The sequence below is a fragment of the Belonocnema kinseyi genome, chromosome 4 (genome assembly GCF_010883055.1).
Source record: "Belonocnema kinseyi isolate 2016_QV_RU_SX_M_011 chromosome 4, B_treatae_v1, whole genome shotgun sequence".
Lineage (NCBI taxonomy): Eukaryota > Metazoa > Arthropoda > Insecta > Hymenoptera > Cynipidae > Belonocnema > Belonocnema kinseyi.
In genome coordinates this window covers 73,180,659-73,198,322 of record NC_046660.1, presented here as the reverse complement: position 1 = coordinate 73,198,322, position 17,664 = coordinate 73,180,659, and the positions used below count along the sequence as shown (strand labels likewise).

General features: G+C 28.4%; 1 protein-coding gene across 3 annotated transcripts in view; it reads right to left on the bottom strand.

Moving 5' to 3' along the window:
* LOC117172191 (peripheral plasma membrane protein CASK) overlaps nucleotides 1-17,664 on the bottom strand; it is a 638,537-nt gene that overhangs the window by 478,872 nt on the left and 142,001 nt on the right. For all 3 annotated transcript variants that reach the window (XM_033360031.1, XM_033360028.1, XM_033360030.1), the window contains one exon: nucleotides 1,918-2,097. In XM_033360031.1, coding sequence (XP_033215922.1) covers nucleotides 1,918-2,097 — 180 coding nt within the window. The remainder of the gene's footprint in view (nucleotides 1-1,917; nucleotides 2,098-17,664) is intronic.

Below are 17,664 nucleotides of genomic sequence, written 5' to 3'. Positions count from 1 at the left end.
TTTATCGAGGGAATTTTGAGTAAGACCAAACTTGAAGCGAAAGAAATGTTTATTAGGATAAAATGAAGTTTTTTGAAAAGTATTACCTTAATTGAGTGATTAGTTAACAAAATAGAATCATTCAAATAGCTCTGATCGAGCGCGTGAGAGGTGATAATACAACTTTTTTGTCGAGAGAAAAAAGATGCGCCATGAAATTTCCTATGAAGTGATATCTTAAAAAGTTGAATTTTCGAAAACTGATTTTCAAGCCATCAGGGGCCAACTCGAGCGGCCTGAAGCGGCCAGGCAAATTTTATGCGTGGTTATAGAATCCGGAGTCTCAATTGTAACATCTAATAAAAAAATCTGTAAATGTTACAGAAAATATCCTTAAATTCATAAAATAACTGAAAAATTTTTTTAATCTGCAGAAAATGCAGTCGTCATTACAAAATGCAGTTAACGGTGTTCTTGCAAATAATTTGAAATTCCTTAGAAATTTTTTAATCTCTTAAAACTTACAATAATCCCTACTGTAATACCAGGAGCACTTTTGAGATCACTTTCTGAGGCCTCATAAAATCCCAGAAAATCTATAAAGAAATTCTATGAAATGATAATCCCTAGAAATCGATTAAATTTCTTCATGTATTTGATATAAACCGTTAAAATCCTTTGAAATTTTTTAAATCTTAAAATATTTGGGAATCTTATAAAATATCATAAAATCTTGTAAATCCCTTGAAATTTATTGACATTTTTTTAAACATAAAAAGTCCTTCGACATCCAATAAAATCGCGAAAGTCTAGTCAAATCCCTCAAATTCCTTTAGAAATATTATGATATCCTATAAATTATCTTGAAATTGGTAATATCTCTTCAAATTTCTTCCAAGATTTTGAAAACTTTTAAATCATCTGTAATCAGATGAATTTTCTTTAAATCTCTCAAGATCTTTGAAAATTTGCGAAATCGCTTTGAATTTTTTTGAATACTGCAAAGATTCCTATACAATTACTTATTTTATATATATTATAATTATAAATAATTATAATTCCTAGATCCCTATACAATTCTTTTAAATTTTTAGAAGTCCCTTCTTCTATTTTGAAACCAGTGATTTTCATCAAGATTTTTGGATATGATTTTCGAATATGCAAAGTTCTGAACAACAAATAGTAATAATATAAATTACATTTTGGAAAAAATTATTTTTAATCTAGTTAGAATATTTTTAAATATTAACGAAAGTATTACATTTTTTGGATTTGGCTGATGGAATACTTATTTCAAATTTAAAAAAAAATGTCTTCCACATTTTTTTCAATTCGCCTTAATTTTAAGTTTTTTAATCAAAGGTTACCCTGATTGGATACCTTAACTTTTACATATGCCCCTAAGGAAAAATGTTAGTTGTGCGATTTAAGTTATATAATTTATAAATTCCCAACGCTGAAAGTTCGAACCTTGGAATACCACAACAGCTTCTAAACATAAACCGAGAGCCATGCAGGCGGCACTAGATCCGAGTTCCTAGATTTGTCGGGCCACCTTTTGCGTTATCTCCCAATTGATCTTCAATCATTCGTAATATTTTCGTAATTATTGAGGAAAAAAAGCGGTAAGCCGTTTTTGAATTTTCACATCGAATGGGCCAATTTTGTCACATAGTCGGTAGATTATCAAAGAAAATCCACCAATATCCGATAAATTTTTCTTGTATCAAAAACCTATCTACTAGTTCGTGACTTCTTTACGCACAGGTTTTTTCTGCATGGAAAATATTTTATACCGTAAACTATAAAGTTTCAACTTACGGATGAGTGGTGTCTGAAACGTGTAAGTTATCAGACACCGATAGTGCATAACAGTATTTCATGACTCAAGTAAAAACATTGAAGATAAAAATGAAATTTCAAGAAAGTTTTCCTTACCTTGAGATGCGGCTGAACAAGGAGTTCCTGAAGTTCTTTGAGATCACCACGATCGATATTTCTGAAGTTTGACCTGTCGACGTCCCGAAGAACTTCCTCAACTTCTCGGGCTCGTTGAACAGCATCCGCCTGTGGGGCTCGACATGGCGATGGCATTCGAGAAGAAATTCTGTCATAAAGCTAAAAAAAAGTCAATTCATAAAACTTCCACCTGAGTACAATCCAACCAAACACTGCTAAAGTCCAGTGATCGAACGAGAGGCGAACGAGAGGCGAACGAGAATGGAAATCGACTCTGAATTTTGAGGTCGCATGGATGAATATTTTTGTCTAATTTTTTGCGTACCTCATCTAAATAAACATATATCGAAGCAAGCACAGTCGGGGTTTTCGATAAAAAGTTTATATTTTGTTTAATAATCTAAAATAGATAACAGTAGCAGTGACGCTCATGATCGCTGTACATGCATGTCCGCAGCGAGCCTGTCAACCCTTGTCAGACTCCAATTGGCAGACTCCCCGGAGGAAGTCGAATTTATCGGAACGAATGAACCCAGGCATTGTTTTGAGATTTCGGCTAGATAGAAAAACTGAGATTATAAAAACATAGATTAATTCAATTTTAATTAACAGCATGAATGTATATAATTATAAGAAATCGGAAAAAAGATTAATGAGAATCGGCCAATATTTGCAGTTATAATGTGAATCTTTACATTATGTGCATTTACACCGCATTTTTTTTTACCAAATTCACGCTAGGAGCGGTATTTTTTTCCACACGAATAATTTGTAATCCATAAGTAGAGTATTTCCAAGTATTTTCACGTAAGTATGACTCTTATTATTAAGCTATAGTTTATTATTATAAATTAAGTTAGGTTCTTCAGGATATTTAGTACTTTGTGAAATAACATAATTTTTTAAGCAATTTTTCGCCGTAAATCATAAAAAAATATATTTTTCTGTAATTGGTGACACAATAAATTAATGGTAACAGTGTTTTTTTTGTTTAAGATATTTAACAATTAAGTACTCGGTTCTGAATTTTTAGGCCGCGCGGTTGAATATTTTTGTCTAATTCCTTGCATACGTCATCTACATACTCATATCTTTAAGCACATAGAGCCGATTTTCTAATAAAATGTTTACAATATACATTATAATCTAAATTAAACGCGGCGAAAATGCATAGACAACCAACACTACACGTTACTCCTACTGTCCTTCCCTTCTTTATTGTTGAACAAATTATAAATATTTTATCGAAAAAAATGGATCTGCTTGCTCAGAGATATGATTATGTAGAAGACGTATGCAATAAAATGATTTTACCATTCATTGATTGTGCCATAAATTGCCGAAAATTATTACTACAAATATTATACAAATTATTACTGCAAATATTAACCGATCTTCATGAATATTTTGTTTTCAATTTCTGGTAATTAATAAATAAATTCATTCAGTTAATTAAAATTGAATTAACCAATGATTTCATAATGTCAGTTTTCTAACTAGCCGAATTCGCATAACAATAACCGGGTTCATTCGTTCCGAATGATTCGACTCCAGCCGGGGAGTCTGCCAACTCCTAAATGTCTAAACAGGCTCGCTGCGGACATGCATGTACAACTATCACTAAGCGTCACTACTATTTAAGTGCTATTGTGTTCACATTTTTTTATTATTAAACAAAATAAAAACATGTTGTCAAAAAATCGGCTCGGCTTGCTTCGAGATATGGACATTTATATGAGGTATGCACAAAATTAGACAAAAATATTCAAATGCGTGACCTCAAAATTCAGAGCCGATTGCCATTCTGAGAAAGGGCCTTAAGGTGCTTCAAACGATGCGGCTTATCGCTACATCCATAATAAGTCTACAAGGAAGAGTTTTTTAATGGAATATTTTTACCACATCATATTAAGGAAATTATACCGGCATGAACTTTTTCCGAATTATGCTGTTTTAAAAAAAAATATATTTGAAAGGTACTATTTTTTACGCCTCAAAAATGCAACACTCTGGGTATAGTGTATGTCTGGTGGTAGTCACACGGTCTGGTTGGAATACTCACAAGATCGGCGGGTACCATGTATTTCCCGGTAAAAGCTCTATGTCGAGGTCGGTATGATTTCCTTTAGATTATGCGGTAAAATATTACATTAAACAATTCATCCTTGTAGAAGCATTAAGAAAGTGGGGAAAAACCTGATTCGCTTGAAGCACCTTAAATCATTCATGTGTCCAAGCAAATACATATAAATCCTTTTATTTAAATTTAGTAAACTAATTTAAATTTTTAATATTTGTGCGATACATCTATAAATTATTTACACGAAACCCGAAAATATTGTAGTTTACTGGAAACTCAACTATTTCATTTTTGGTTGAAAATTTAACTAATGTGTGGGGAGTGAAACCATTTTCTTAAAAATTGATTTTTGTTATTAAGTATTCATCTTTTTAGTTAAAATTTAAGTACTTCGTTGAAAGTCCTGGTATTTTGTTGATAATTCATCTTTTTCTGTAGAGAATTCAACTCTCTGGTTGCACTTTTTCCTTGACAATTCATTTTCTTAAAAATACGTCCTTGTTGGTAGGAAATTAATCTTCTTGTTCGAAAATAAATCCTATTTCAAAATACATCCGTCTTTTTCGGTTGAGGATTCAACTAGTTTGCTAAAAATCCGTCTTTTTTAGTTAAATTCAACTGCATTTGATTTAAAATAAAAATATTTTTTAGTTGAAATATCAAGTATACAAATTTTCATCAGGAATTCTTTTTTTTTTTTTGGTCAAAACACTTGTTTCTTAGTAGAAACTTGAGCTAATTTGTGCAAAATGAATCTTTTCGTTTAAAAATGCATCATTTTAATTCAAAATCCAGCTATTTAGACGTCAGTGAACATTTTGTTTAAATCGATACATTTTCGGGTTGAAAATTCAACTGTTTTATAGAAAATTCGTCTTTTTTCTTTGAAATTTGGTTTAAAATTAAACTATTTATTTAAATATTGAACTATTTTTCTCGAAATTTATTTTTTTTGTGTCGCTTAAATGCAGGTTAATAAATTCGGGGTTTCACTTGAATGCGAATTAAATTAATACAACCCAACAAGAAAAATCAACTAGTTTTGGTTGAAAAGTCTAAAATTACATTTTTGGTTCCAAATTCATCTCGTTTGGTTAAAAATTCTAGTATTTGGTTGAAAATGATATTATTTCGTTGAAAATGGATCTGTTTTGTTAAAAAGTCATCTTTTTATTCAGAAACCCGATCAATTTATCAATTGATCAATTTTTGAAAATTCGTGTAATGTGTTAAAACTTTGCGTTTTTTTTTGGTAAAAAATGAAGCTTCTTGGTTGAAAATTCATCATTTTAGATTATTAATACGTACGCTACAATCTCAATTAATATTTCGATTATTTTATATTTTGTATTATTGCATATTATAAGAATTTTTTAATTTCTAAACTTAAAGTTCTATAATTTTACTTTATTTATTTTTTGTATTTCGACAACCTTTAAGATTTTTTACAGTTCTCTATTGAATGCTTTCGAGCGATTTTACGATAAGAACAAGCTTTTCGCGTACTTTCAAAAAATATCCCCTTAAAGCCTCGAGCATCTGTCTGAAATTCGTCGTTTCGAATAGTAAAGTTTTATGCTTAAAATAAAATAGAGCTTACGATAACGTAAGTAGAAGAAGCTGTATTATGCTCGGAAATGTTATTCAAAAACTAATACAAAATTCCAGATTATTTCCGGGTTTTAAAAATTCCCTATCATTATAAATTTTGATTTTTTCCCGAGAAAATTTCTATTCTCCATGCTACCAACAAATAGATCTTTTTTTTCGTGGCTCATAACCTTCTTAAAAATGTTGATGAGCTTATGTACAACATGTCAATAATAGCAGATTTTTTTAAGGATGTGTCGTATTGTAGCGCTCTCAACAATGTAGAACTGCGAAACTTTGTCACGGTCAAAATCATTGTAGTTTGGGGAGCCTGAGTTCAGTTACAGTGATGCGCGCGCTGTAAGCATGTGTACGTTCTTGCGTTTGTGCATGAATTATTTTATAATGACGTCACGGTCACGATCGAATAGGTAGAAATTTCACAAAGTTAGCATAGTTGACACATTTTTGACATGGGAATGCAAACGCCTTTTTAGAGAAAATATTCTAAACGTTAAATTAAGTTATAAATTTCGGAATAGTAATTTTTGAAATGGAACATGACTGAGAAAATATATTACACATTTGAACAATATTACTATTCGTACATTTATAACTTACATTACATTGAGTATATTTACTTCCAAAAGTCGTATCCATTCCCATGACGTTAAGTTAAAATACTCAATGCAAACGAACGTAGGCTTCCGGCTTTTCGGGCCTCTTTTTAATTGATCAGCCACTGACGTGGGCGAGACCGTACAGGGGTCGTAATGGGAGGTGACGGAACTCCCCCACTTGGAATATCCCAGCTTGCGATACTTTATATATGTAATCCATGGAATAGGTGCGCCTTGAAATAAGCGAGATTTAACTGTACTTTGTTAAAATTTCATATTTGTTGAGAATCACGTCATTGATTTAAAATTTTTATTTTTGTTGAAAATTCATCCTGAAAATTATTCTTTGCGGTTGAAAATGCAAGGGTTTGATTCCAAATTAATCTGTACTGATGGCAATTCAAGAATATGGTAGAAAATTAAACTCTTCTGTTGAAAATTAACCCTAGAATTCCACACATGGGCCTGGCTGACCCAGTGGTACCCTTCTCGCTATTATATTTCATAGGTTAGTTGATGCAAATAATTTAACTATTCACGAAAAAAAATTTGGATATCCTGACGCCGTATATTCAGTTATCGGCTTTGGTAAGTCATACACCTCGAACGACAGTGATACGAATGTGCACAGGGGTCGCTCAGACCCAGGTGTGGCATTTTGCGTTAATTTTTGAAAAGGTAAGTAGATTGTTTTACTACATCGGAAATTATTTAAGAGGCACTAAATGTACATTTTATTGGCAATAAAGTTAATAATAATTAGGTTAGTAAATATAGTGCTTGTTTATATAGTCTGTATACTATAATTACATGATTTTTTAAATTGAAGAGTCGTTCAACGGCAAATTGGGTGAGTTCAACATACGCCTAAACCCTAAAGTGTGCTATGATTGCGCTCCATGCGGTTAATTTTCTGTTTTGTTCAAATTTTTAAACTGTTTTTCAAGCAAATACAATAAAATAGCGATCAACCAATCAACTAAGGTAGTTTGTTCTGAGCCGTTTATTCAATCCTTCAACTATACGAAAGTATAAAATTGATTAAGTTAGCTGCTTTAAATAATTATACATTATTATTATAAATAATAATTTTTTATTCGTTTCTTTTATCTCATGATTATAGATTTATGAAAAAATTCACAATCTCTTTTTCTGATGTTTTTCATGAAAAAGTGTTAAAGATTACTAACTTTTAAACTCATCGAGAAAATCAATTTTGTATTTTTATTTTCGTGTTCCTTGGTGATTCCAGTTTGCAATTTCTTATTTATATTCCTGAAAATCAGATCAGAATAATCAGAACTATTTTTTCGATATTTAACTTTTTTGTTCAAATATCATATTTTCGGATTGAAAATTCAAACCTTTTGTCGATAATTCGCCGTTTTGGTACAAAATTCATGGTTGTTGGTAGAACATGAATCTTTTCGCTGGAAATGTAATCTTATTGGTTGAAAATTGAACTATTTGGTTAAAAATTCAACTACTTGATTGAATATTAAACTAGTTCCTTAGAAGCGCATATTTTTTTAATTCACCTTTTTGGTTTAAAATTTATATTTTAATTGAAAACTCGTTTTTTTCATAAAAACTAATTTTTTTATTTGAACATTTCACTATTTTATTTTTGAGTAGGAATGTATTCTTTAATTTGAAAATTCACGTATTATGATGAAAATTTTACTTTTTGGTTAGAAAATTAATCCTGTTTGTTGAATATTCAATATATAGTTCGCCTTGACATGTTAAGAATAGAAAGTGTTACATATTACATTTAATACGGTATTAACACTAATCTGATTGAAAAGAATGTATTCTTCTATTATTGTAACGTCGATTATGGACGATCCCTTATCTATAAAACGGAAACCTAAGCCCGAGCAATATCTCTCCTCAATTTCTTTCAGTTCGTACTCACCAGGAGTTCCGCGATTTCTAGCAAGTCCGCAGCAAGTTCAGACTCGCCAAAAAGCAACAGCTGACAAACACGCATCTCTGTTGTGTTTACCGGTGGTAGGTGACAGAATCATCCCCACTTGTCTTAGCCGGTGAAGAGGAGGAACGCAGAAGAGTAGCCGCGAAGAAGATGAACAAGATACTGATGGTGAGGAAGAAGAAGAACAGGATCAGGAGGAAAAGGTAGACTGGTACCCGTGTTTTTGCGTAAACGCGAGACCGGGATTCCGTGAATATACGCGGCATTGTTTACGAGCTTTTGGGCTCTTAAATCGCCATTTTGAACTGACAGGTTATTACGCATGCGATCTCGTATTTCCAAGGCTTGCAATATCTGGGCAAGATCTATCCTGTCCCAGGAAAAGGGGTTGGCTCCCTCAGTGTAAAAATTCGCAACTTGGATTGAAATAATCGACGAGAGAGGGAACAGGGAGGCAACTAGCGACGCCACGGTTTGCTTCCAACTGGTACCTAACTTATCAAAACCTCTCGACTTGGTTGCTATCTGCAGAAAATGTACCGACTCGTCGAATGCGCAAAATCTGGCTGAAACTACCCCTTGGGGAATCTATCGGAGGGATTGTCAAGCTTTCATGGAGTCTACTTTACCCTGGGTGGCTAAACAACTTCATTTCCATAATTCCCTGATTTTTCCCTAACTAATTTCACTTTTTCCTGACCATTAAATTCAAAGAAAGGAATGTAAATCTTGTAAGATTTTGCCCTTTTAATATTTTATACGCAGCATAAAACAAGAACATTTCAGATTAAATTTTTTAATTTATTGATTAACTCAAACAAAGAGGATGATTTATAAACCGCAGAAAATGAATTTGCAATAAAAAAGGATGGATTTACAACAAAACAGTTGATATTTTGACAAAAAGTGATGACTTTTTTTTAATACAACAGTTAAATTTTTAACCAAATTGATGAATTTTTAACCTAGGAAGTGAGTTTTTCAACAAAATAGTTGATTTTTAAAACAAAAAATAATAAAATCCAAATAAAAACCTTTAAATTTTCATCCAAAATTTACTTTTTTAGAAGGGAGTTGAATTTTCATTTTAAAAAAAGACGAATTTCTAATTTGAAAGGACTAGATTTCTGTACAGATAGAAAAATGTTCGACAAAACGTTTGAATTGACGAACAAAAACGATGAGTTCTTAACAAAGTATTTGAATTTCTACTTACAAAGGTAATTTTTAAACAAAAATTTCAGTTTTCCACAAAACAATTTAAATTTTCAACAAAATAATGGAATTTTCATCAAATAGTTGAATCATTAACCTACAAAAATCAGTTCTTCATCAAACAGGAGAATTTTTATTAACAAAAAATTAAGTTTCAGTAAAAAACTAGTTTTCTACGAAAAGAAAAAGATTTTTGGCAAAAAAGTCTATTTTCAACCAAACGGTTGAATTTTTAACCAGAAAGAGGAAATTAAACCCAAGAGGATTAGTTTTCTACCAAAAAAGACAACCTTTAACTAAATTTACATTTCTAGTTTAAATTTGTTACTTTAAAACAAACAAAAAAATGAATTCTTCAATAAAATTGAATCTTCTACTAAAATAATTGAATTTGTAGTTACAAAAACTAATTTTCAACTAAAAAGAAAAAGATTTGTCAACAAAAATAGTTCAATTTTCAACCAAAGAGTCGAATTTTCAACAAAATAATACAATTTTTAACAATTTATTGGGATTCTTAACTATATTGTTAAAAGATCAATTCTTAACAAAGAAGATTATTTTTCTGCCAAAAGAAACGAAATTTTCACTTAAAAGACCGACAAACAATAAACAAATTTAAAAACAAAAACAAAAAAGAATTTTAAGCTAAAATGATGAATCTTGTACTGACATACTGGAATTTGCAGCATAAAAAATCTAATTTTTAGCCTAATAAAAAATGAATTTTCAACAAAATAGTTCAATTTTCAATTCAATACTTCAATTTTAAAAAACATAATTAAATTTTCAACCAAGTTTTTAATTTTTTTTAAATAATAATATTAATGTTTTAAGTTTTTTAACTATCCATGTTTAACCACGTAGTTGAATCTTCAAACTACGAAGGTGAATTCTCGACCAAAAAGAAGAATTTTCAACCAACAAGTTTAGTTTTCTATAAAAAAAATGTTTATTAAATAAGATCAATTTAAAACCAAATATGTATAAATTTTTAACCAATTTATCGCCTTGTATATAAGTAGTCACATTTTCAATAAGAAAAATAAATGCAATCAAAATTAAAGTTACATTTTTAGTTTCAAAAACTGAATTTTCAAAAAAAAGATATTTAAACTAAAATCATGAATCTTCAATTGAAATAGTTAAATTTGAAGTTAAAAAATCTCATTTTTAACCTAAAAAAAACAACGAATTTGCAACAAAATAGTTCAATTTTCAACCAGACTGAATTTTAAAAAACATAATTAAATTTACTACAAAATGTTTTATTTTTTAACAATACAGATGGTTTAAGTTTTTTTAATTATCCATTTTTAACCAAGTAGTTGAATCTTCAATCTACAAAGATGAATTTTAGACCAAAAATACGAATTTTCAACAAAGAAGATTAGTTTTCTACCAAAAAAGACCAAATTTCCACTAAATAAGATCAATTTACAACCAAAAATAAATGCTTAACAAAGTGATTTATCTTTTACTGAAGTAATTTAATTTTCAATTAAACTAAAAATAAATTTTTCACAAAACATCGAAGTTGCATATTAAGAAACAAAAAAGTAATTTTTAACCAAATAGATAAATTTCCAAATAAAATTATGAATACTCAACAAAAAAATTGAACAAAAAAATCGAATTAAAAAATTCCTGCCACAGAATCAAATTGCCGGTCATTTTCTGTTTTATTCCCCCGATAAACAAATTTGAGACATCAGAAATTAAATCATTTTAAATTCTAAACAGCTGGCCTATAATTCCTTTTTAAAAAATACAACAACAAAATTCTAGTCGCAAATTATCGAGATGGAAACTAGCGCAGAAGTCTGCTCAGATTTATCGACGCTTCAGCTTGTTGGTGCATTTCTCTGATTAAATTAATTATTGAAGTGGTGTTGACGGCTTCAAGTTTAGTTCGCTTTTGCATGATTCGTAATTGATTTTGAAGTTAGTGAGGCAGTGAATAATTTACTTCAAAGAAATTATTCTATGACTAAATGAACATCTATTAATTTATATAATATTGAAGTAAAGCAGCAATTAAATCTGAAGGTCTTCAGCTACTTTCCGGTATTGTGAAGGAAACTTAACGGTTGGCTAAACATTTACTGAGATTTAAAATGTAAAAAAAAAGATTCTGCCGGAACATTTAAACTGAGTCTGAACACGAACGCGTTGAAAAGTTATATTCGTAACTTTTAAACTCAGGACGTGTTTCAAATCATCAGATGAAAATCCAAAATGAAGCTTACTTTAAGATTTATTTTAAAGTAAGGAAGATCATTGCACGAGGTAATTTGCTTTATTGAAAGAAACAGCTGCTATTTACTTTATATTCCATAAAAAGACCTTCAAAATGGAGATCTATCAAGATTTAATGCAAAGGAACGTGTCCGACATTTCACCAAAATATAAAACCTAAATATGGTTTTAGCTGTTAAATAATTTTAAAAAAGTAACATCCACAATTCAAGGCCATATCTTCTTTCAGGTAGCAACACATATACATTTTTTAAATTTCCTGACTTTTCTCTGCTTTTTTCCTAAACAATGTACATTTTACCTGCTCATTAATATTTAAATAACTGCATTTTAATCTTATGCAATGTTTACAGAAAATATTTTACAAGCGGAATTCAAAAATTTCAATTTTTTTCAACTAAAAAAGATGACTTTGCTACCACAAAAGATCAATTTTCAATTCAAATCGAAGAATTTTCAACAAAACAGTAACATTTTCCACCTACAAAAAATAATTCTCAAACAAATAGGTGATATTTGAATCGGGCAAGATTAAACTTTAACCAAAAATAGGTGCAATTTCAAACAAATAGTTAGAACTTTTTAGAAGACAGCTGTATTTTCCACCCAAAAAGTTTAATTTTCAACAAAAAGATTGAATTTTTAACAAAAAACAACGAATTTGCCACAAAATATTTCAATTTTCTACCTAAGAGTTAAATTCTCAACAAAATAATGAAATTTTCAATAGAATAGTCGCATTTTTAATTAAATAGTTACATTTTTAACCTCAGAAATGAATTTTCAACAAAGAATATAATAGTTGATATTCCAAGCAAAAGATATAAAATTACTACCAAAAGAAATTAATATCAAAACTAATAAGACGAATTTTAAAAGAAGAAGATTAATTTTCTACAAAAAGGCGAATTTTTAAACATATAATTAAATTTTCAACTGAAAAAGATAAATTTAAAAAAATGTAAAAGTTATATTTTAAGTAAACAAAATAAAATACGATTTAAAAAAACGAATTTTAAACTAAATAGTAAAATTTGAAACTAAACAAATGAGTGTTTAGCCAAAATGCTCGATTTTCCAACAAAAAGGATAAACTTTTAACAAATAAATATTTGTGTCAAGGCTGAAAAAAATGTTTTATCCAGATTATTGAACTATCAAATCAAAGGTGAATGCTCAGTAGAACAGTTAAATTTCCTATCAGAAAATATGGATTTTTAAGGAAAAAGTTAATTTTCTACAAAACAGTAGCATTTTCACCAAACAGTTGCATTCGAATTTTAAAAATATTAAATTTCAAACAAATATTATCAGTTTTCTACCCAAAAAGACGAATTCATAACTAAAAAAGAAGTTTTTTTAACCAAAAATGAGAAAGTTACATTTAGAGTAGAAAGAAATTAATTTTGCACAACAAAAAAACAAAACAAATTTTAACTAAACAGTTCAATTTTCCATGAAAGAAGTGGATTTTTAACTAAAAGTGACGAATGAATGAATGAATTTTCAACTCTAATGATGAATAGTAAAGAAAAATGTAACAAATTGATTCACATTTTAATCAAGCAGTTCAATTTTCAAGAAAAAAATATTTTTATTTTAAATAAAAAACAATAGAATTGAACAAAACAGTTCATTTTTATAAAAAAAAGATTAAATTTCTGCTAAAGCAAATGAGTTTATAAACCAAAAAAATGAATTTTCAAGAAAATAGTTCAATTTTTAACGAAGAAAAATTTCTGTTGCATTTACCATAAAAAGTTACATTCTTTGGATCATATAAGCTTTCTTTTTAATTAATAAAAATCCGGCCATTTCCCGGGGTTTTCACAGTAATATCGTTAGATTTTCGAATTTAAGTCAATTTTATTAAACCATAGTTGCAAATAAACAAATAAATTTATCAATATTAAGTATCTTAAATTATATAATTAATTTCTTATTGCAATAAAAACTCTTTGGATGCATGAGAACAACTACTAACTAATGTCAGCGAAAATAAATCCTATTAAACAATAATAAATTATATGCTCCGTGACTGGTAGATAAAGTAGAAACCACTTTTCTAAATTGACAAAAATTATGAAAATAATGAAAAGTTCAATTTCACTGCAATCAGAAATAAATTCCCAATTTTTCAATTAAATCAGGGGGGGTGCTTTCACTCTACTGCCCAGTGCAAAAAATGTGTCACGAGAGTTGAAAACGGCCCTGCAGCGGCGCTAGTAGCAACTATTTTCTATAAAACCATGCAGTACCATAGGAAAAATGCATATAAATTACAAAATAAACATTAAAAAACCCTTTCAAATAATTTTTTCTTTATAGTGTAGAGTCAGGTAGTAAATGAGACTTCTGTACTTACGTATTATTTTCTTTAATATAGGAAAAAGCGGCGTAATTGACACAATTCAAACAAACAAACAAAATTGCATAAATATTCAGAACTTATAAAAAATAATTTTAAAAATAAATAACTACACAAATGATTTTTAAAAAATGCCAAAAATATATATTACCATCAAATTATAAAATTTTCCAAATTTCAAATAACGACAAAATAAAATCCCGAATTTAAAAATATCCAAAACTAAAATTCACTGACTTTAAAACCGACTTGTAAAATGAACGAATTATTAAATTCATACAAATATTTCAATTCTCGAAATTCAGAACTGCTGAACATAGTTAATTTATTATTAATTTATAAGCTATTAATATAATTATAAATAAGGCAAACAATTAATTAATAATTAATTAACAATTTATTAATTATTTTCGGCTAACTTTAAGTTTCGTCAAACTTAAATTTCAGGAATAGAAATATTTATGGGAATTTAACAATTAGTTTATTTTATAATTCGGCAATTTTTTCATATTTAAACACTTTTAAATATAGTGATAAAGAACTCATTTTTCCGTTTTAAAATATAATGCTAGTATATAATAAATATAATTATTATATCTATAGATGATAAATAAGAAATATGATAAATCCCAAAATATTGTTTTCTATTACAATGAAATAACGAACTCTTAAATGTGATATTTTTATAATCAATTAGCATTTGTAACGAAGCTAAAATATTAAAAAATTTGTGTGTCGATCTTGAAGAAAGGTCATTAAAAATATTTTTTATCTTTGAAAACACTTAAATTAATCAAAAATTATTTTTTCGAGGTGCTATAGTAAATCCATGTTGAAATTAAATTCTAAAAAAGAGATTTTTTTATATTTCAGGCTTGTCAAAAAAGAATCTAGAAGACTTTAAAGAATTTTTTTCATAATATAGGATTTTACAAAATATTTTGAAAAATTTGCGTCATTTTGAAAGATGTTTGGAACTGTTAAAAGTTGGGAAGGAATCAAGAAATATTTGATACACTTTCAAAAATGTTTCCGAGTTTTAAAATATTTGTAATTTATTTAAAACGTCTTAAATTCCTGAAAATATTTTTAACTGAGACGAATTTTTCTCAAAATTTACAAATATCATTCCAAATTTTTAAAAATTACCTTAAAATCTTCTAAATTTTCCCAGCAATTTTAAGAAACTTTGTTTATTCTCTTTAAAACTTTCAAAATTCTTTTAAATTCTACTAAATATTTCTTGAATTTACCCAATTTTTGTACGTTTTTATTTTGCAATCTTACCAAATTGAAACCAAAGTGAAATTCCTGCATTTTTTATTTATTCTGCAAAATTAAAAAATTGCATTAAAATTCTTCCGATTCTTCTTTGAATATTTTTGAAATCAAAATCTTTTTAAATAATCTCTTCAAATTAATTTTACGATGGAAAAAATTACAGAGTGGCCGTTTTAATCGAGGAAAAGAATTACCGGTCATTTCCCGGTTTTTTCCCGGTTCGCAAACATTTTTCACGACCAATGAAATTTAAAAAATCAAACTATATTCTAAAAAATTTGCCATATAAAGTAATAAAGAATAAGCAACCAATTAAAGCATTCAAAGTGGAACCCTTGAATTCCAATCTTTCAAAATTGAAGTTTAATAGTTTTCAATTCAAAAATTGTGTATTCAAATACTCAATAACTTACTAGTATAAACTGGAAGGTACTAACACTTTTAAATTGAACAGTTATAAGTGAAATGCAAATAAACTACAAAATTTAGAAGTTTTATAAATTATAGAGTTCAAAGATTTAGATTAAGTTCCAAAAATATAAATCCATGTTAATATTCTCAATAGTCTAAATTAAAGAATCAAGTAATGAACTTTAAAAATTTTCAAAATTATATTATTTCAAGTAATTTTCAGTTAGACACATTAAAAATTGAACTTTCATTAACTTAAATGTTTTTAAATTATAAGTTATATTATTTTTATTTTAAATAGTTCAGGCATCCTTCAGAAGCTTTAAAATTTTATTTCAAAATCTTGAAAAATCTAGAAGTGGTTTTAAATTTTTCCAAATTCAAAATCATTTTTGAATTTTTTGTCAGAACTTTTAAATATATTTCTACATTAATTTGATTTTTTTTTATAACTTTTAGAAAATCCTGCAAATTAAAAAAAAGAAATTTTGAGTTTATAAATAAAAATTGAACACTTATTATTTGTAAACATATTAGAGTAATTTTAAGAGATATTTAGAAGTTTAAAAAAGATTCGAATTAAAGTTAGAACTTGAAATAATTTCAAATACTTACAGTCGAATTTAAAATAAAATTTAGATTTTTGCACATTTCAAACAAAAAATTTAGGATCTTTTTAAGAATTGTGAAAGAATAAAAAATAATAAAAAGTTTCTTAAGATTCTTAGGAACATTGAAAATGATTTTTCACTTTGAAAAATTATTGTAACAGAAGGTTTAAGAAGATTTGAAGAGATGTAAAAAATGATCAAAGAAGAACATGGAAGATTTTAAGGATTTTATTTCATTTGCTGGATTTTCAAAAACTGTAGGGAAATTTCGATTAATTTCAAAATATATTTAGAAGTTCTGAAAAAGATTTTAACATACTTGGTTTAAATTACTTGCAATAATTTCAAGTTTTTAATTAATTTTGAATCTTTTCAAAACTTCTACATATCTCTTTAAATTACTCAAATTTTTTCTACAAATAATAAGTGTTCAATTGTTATTTATGCGTCAAAATTTAACAATTTCACTTATAAATTAAACACTTTGTGAATGGAACAATTGGAATTGTAACGCTTAAAGATTAAAAGTTCTTCGAAAATCTAAAGGTTCAAAGCTTTCTATATAAAAAAATTCAGTTTCAAATTGTTTTCTCTTAAATGTCTGGTTGCAATTTACTCGTCTTAAATGAACAGTTAAATATTGCTAAATATTAAATACTTATTCTTTTTCTACAGTAAGAAATTTCAAATTAAATGGGTTGAAAATTAAATAATTTAGATTCACAATATTTTAAATTTAATAAAAGCCTTTAATTATTACTATATTATTATGGATTTATTTTTAAGTTGAAAATAGTAAAACGCACCTTTACATTTTTGAATGGTTACACACCATGAAGCCATTTCCCTTTCGAGGCAGGCGTGACTCACTCGGTAGGGTAAAGGAGTAGTGTGTGGAAGGGATAGAGATTTTTCAGATTGATCCAGAATTCTCGTGCTATTTAAGTAAATAACACGTTCGTTCCGCAACACTGCTCCGAGCCAGGTTGCTGATCAATCTCTGTAGCAATCACCCCAAGCGAAGAACCTCACGAAGTCGTTATGTAAGGTTCCCCACTTGGGTCCATTAGTAGCCAAGGTCTTTGTTTCAGGCGTCATTCACTCTACTGACACTCTTTTTATTAACTATTTGCCGCCATACTTTCCTGTCCTGGCATACTTCTCTAGCTTCTTTTATATCCATGCATTTTTTAATGCAGGCTCTCGTGTTTTTCTTATGTCTCTTCTAAGTAGGGTCTCATTCACACATTCTGACCATTCTTTCCGCGGTCTCCCTCTGGGCACGCTGCCATTTACTTTACCTTGATACACTTGTTTCGTTAGTCGTTCATTTGGCATTCTCTCAACATGTCCGA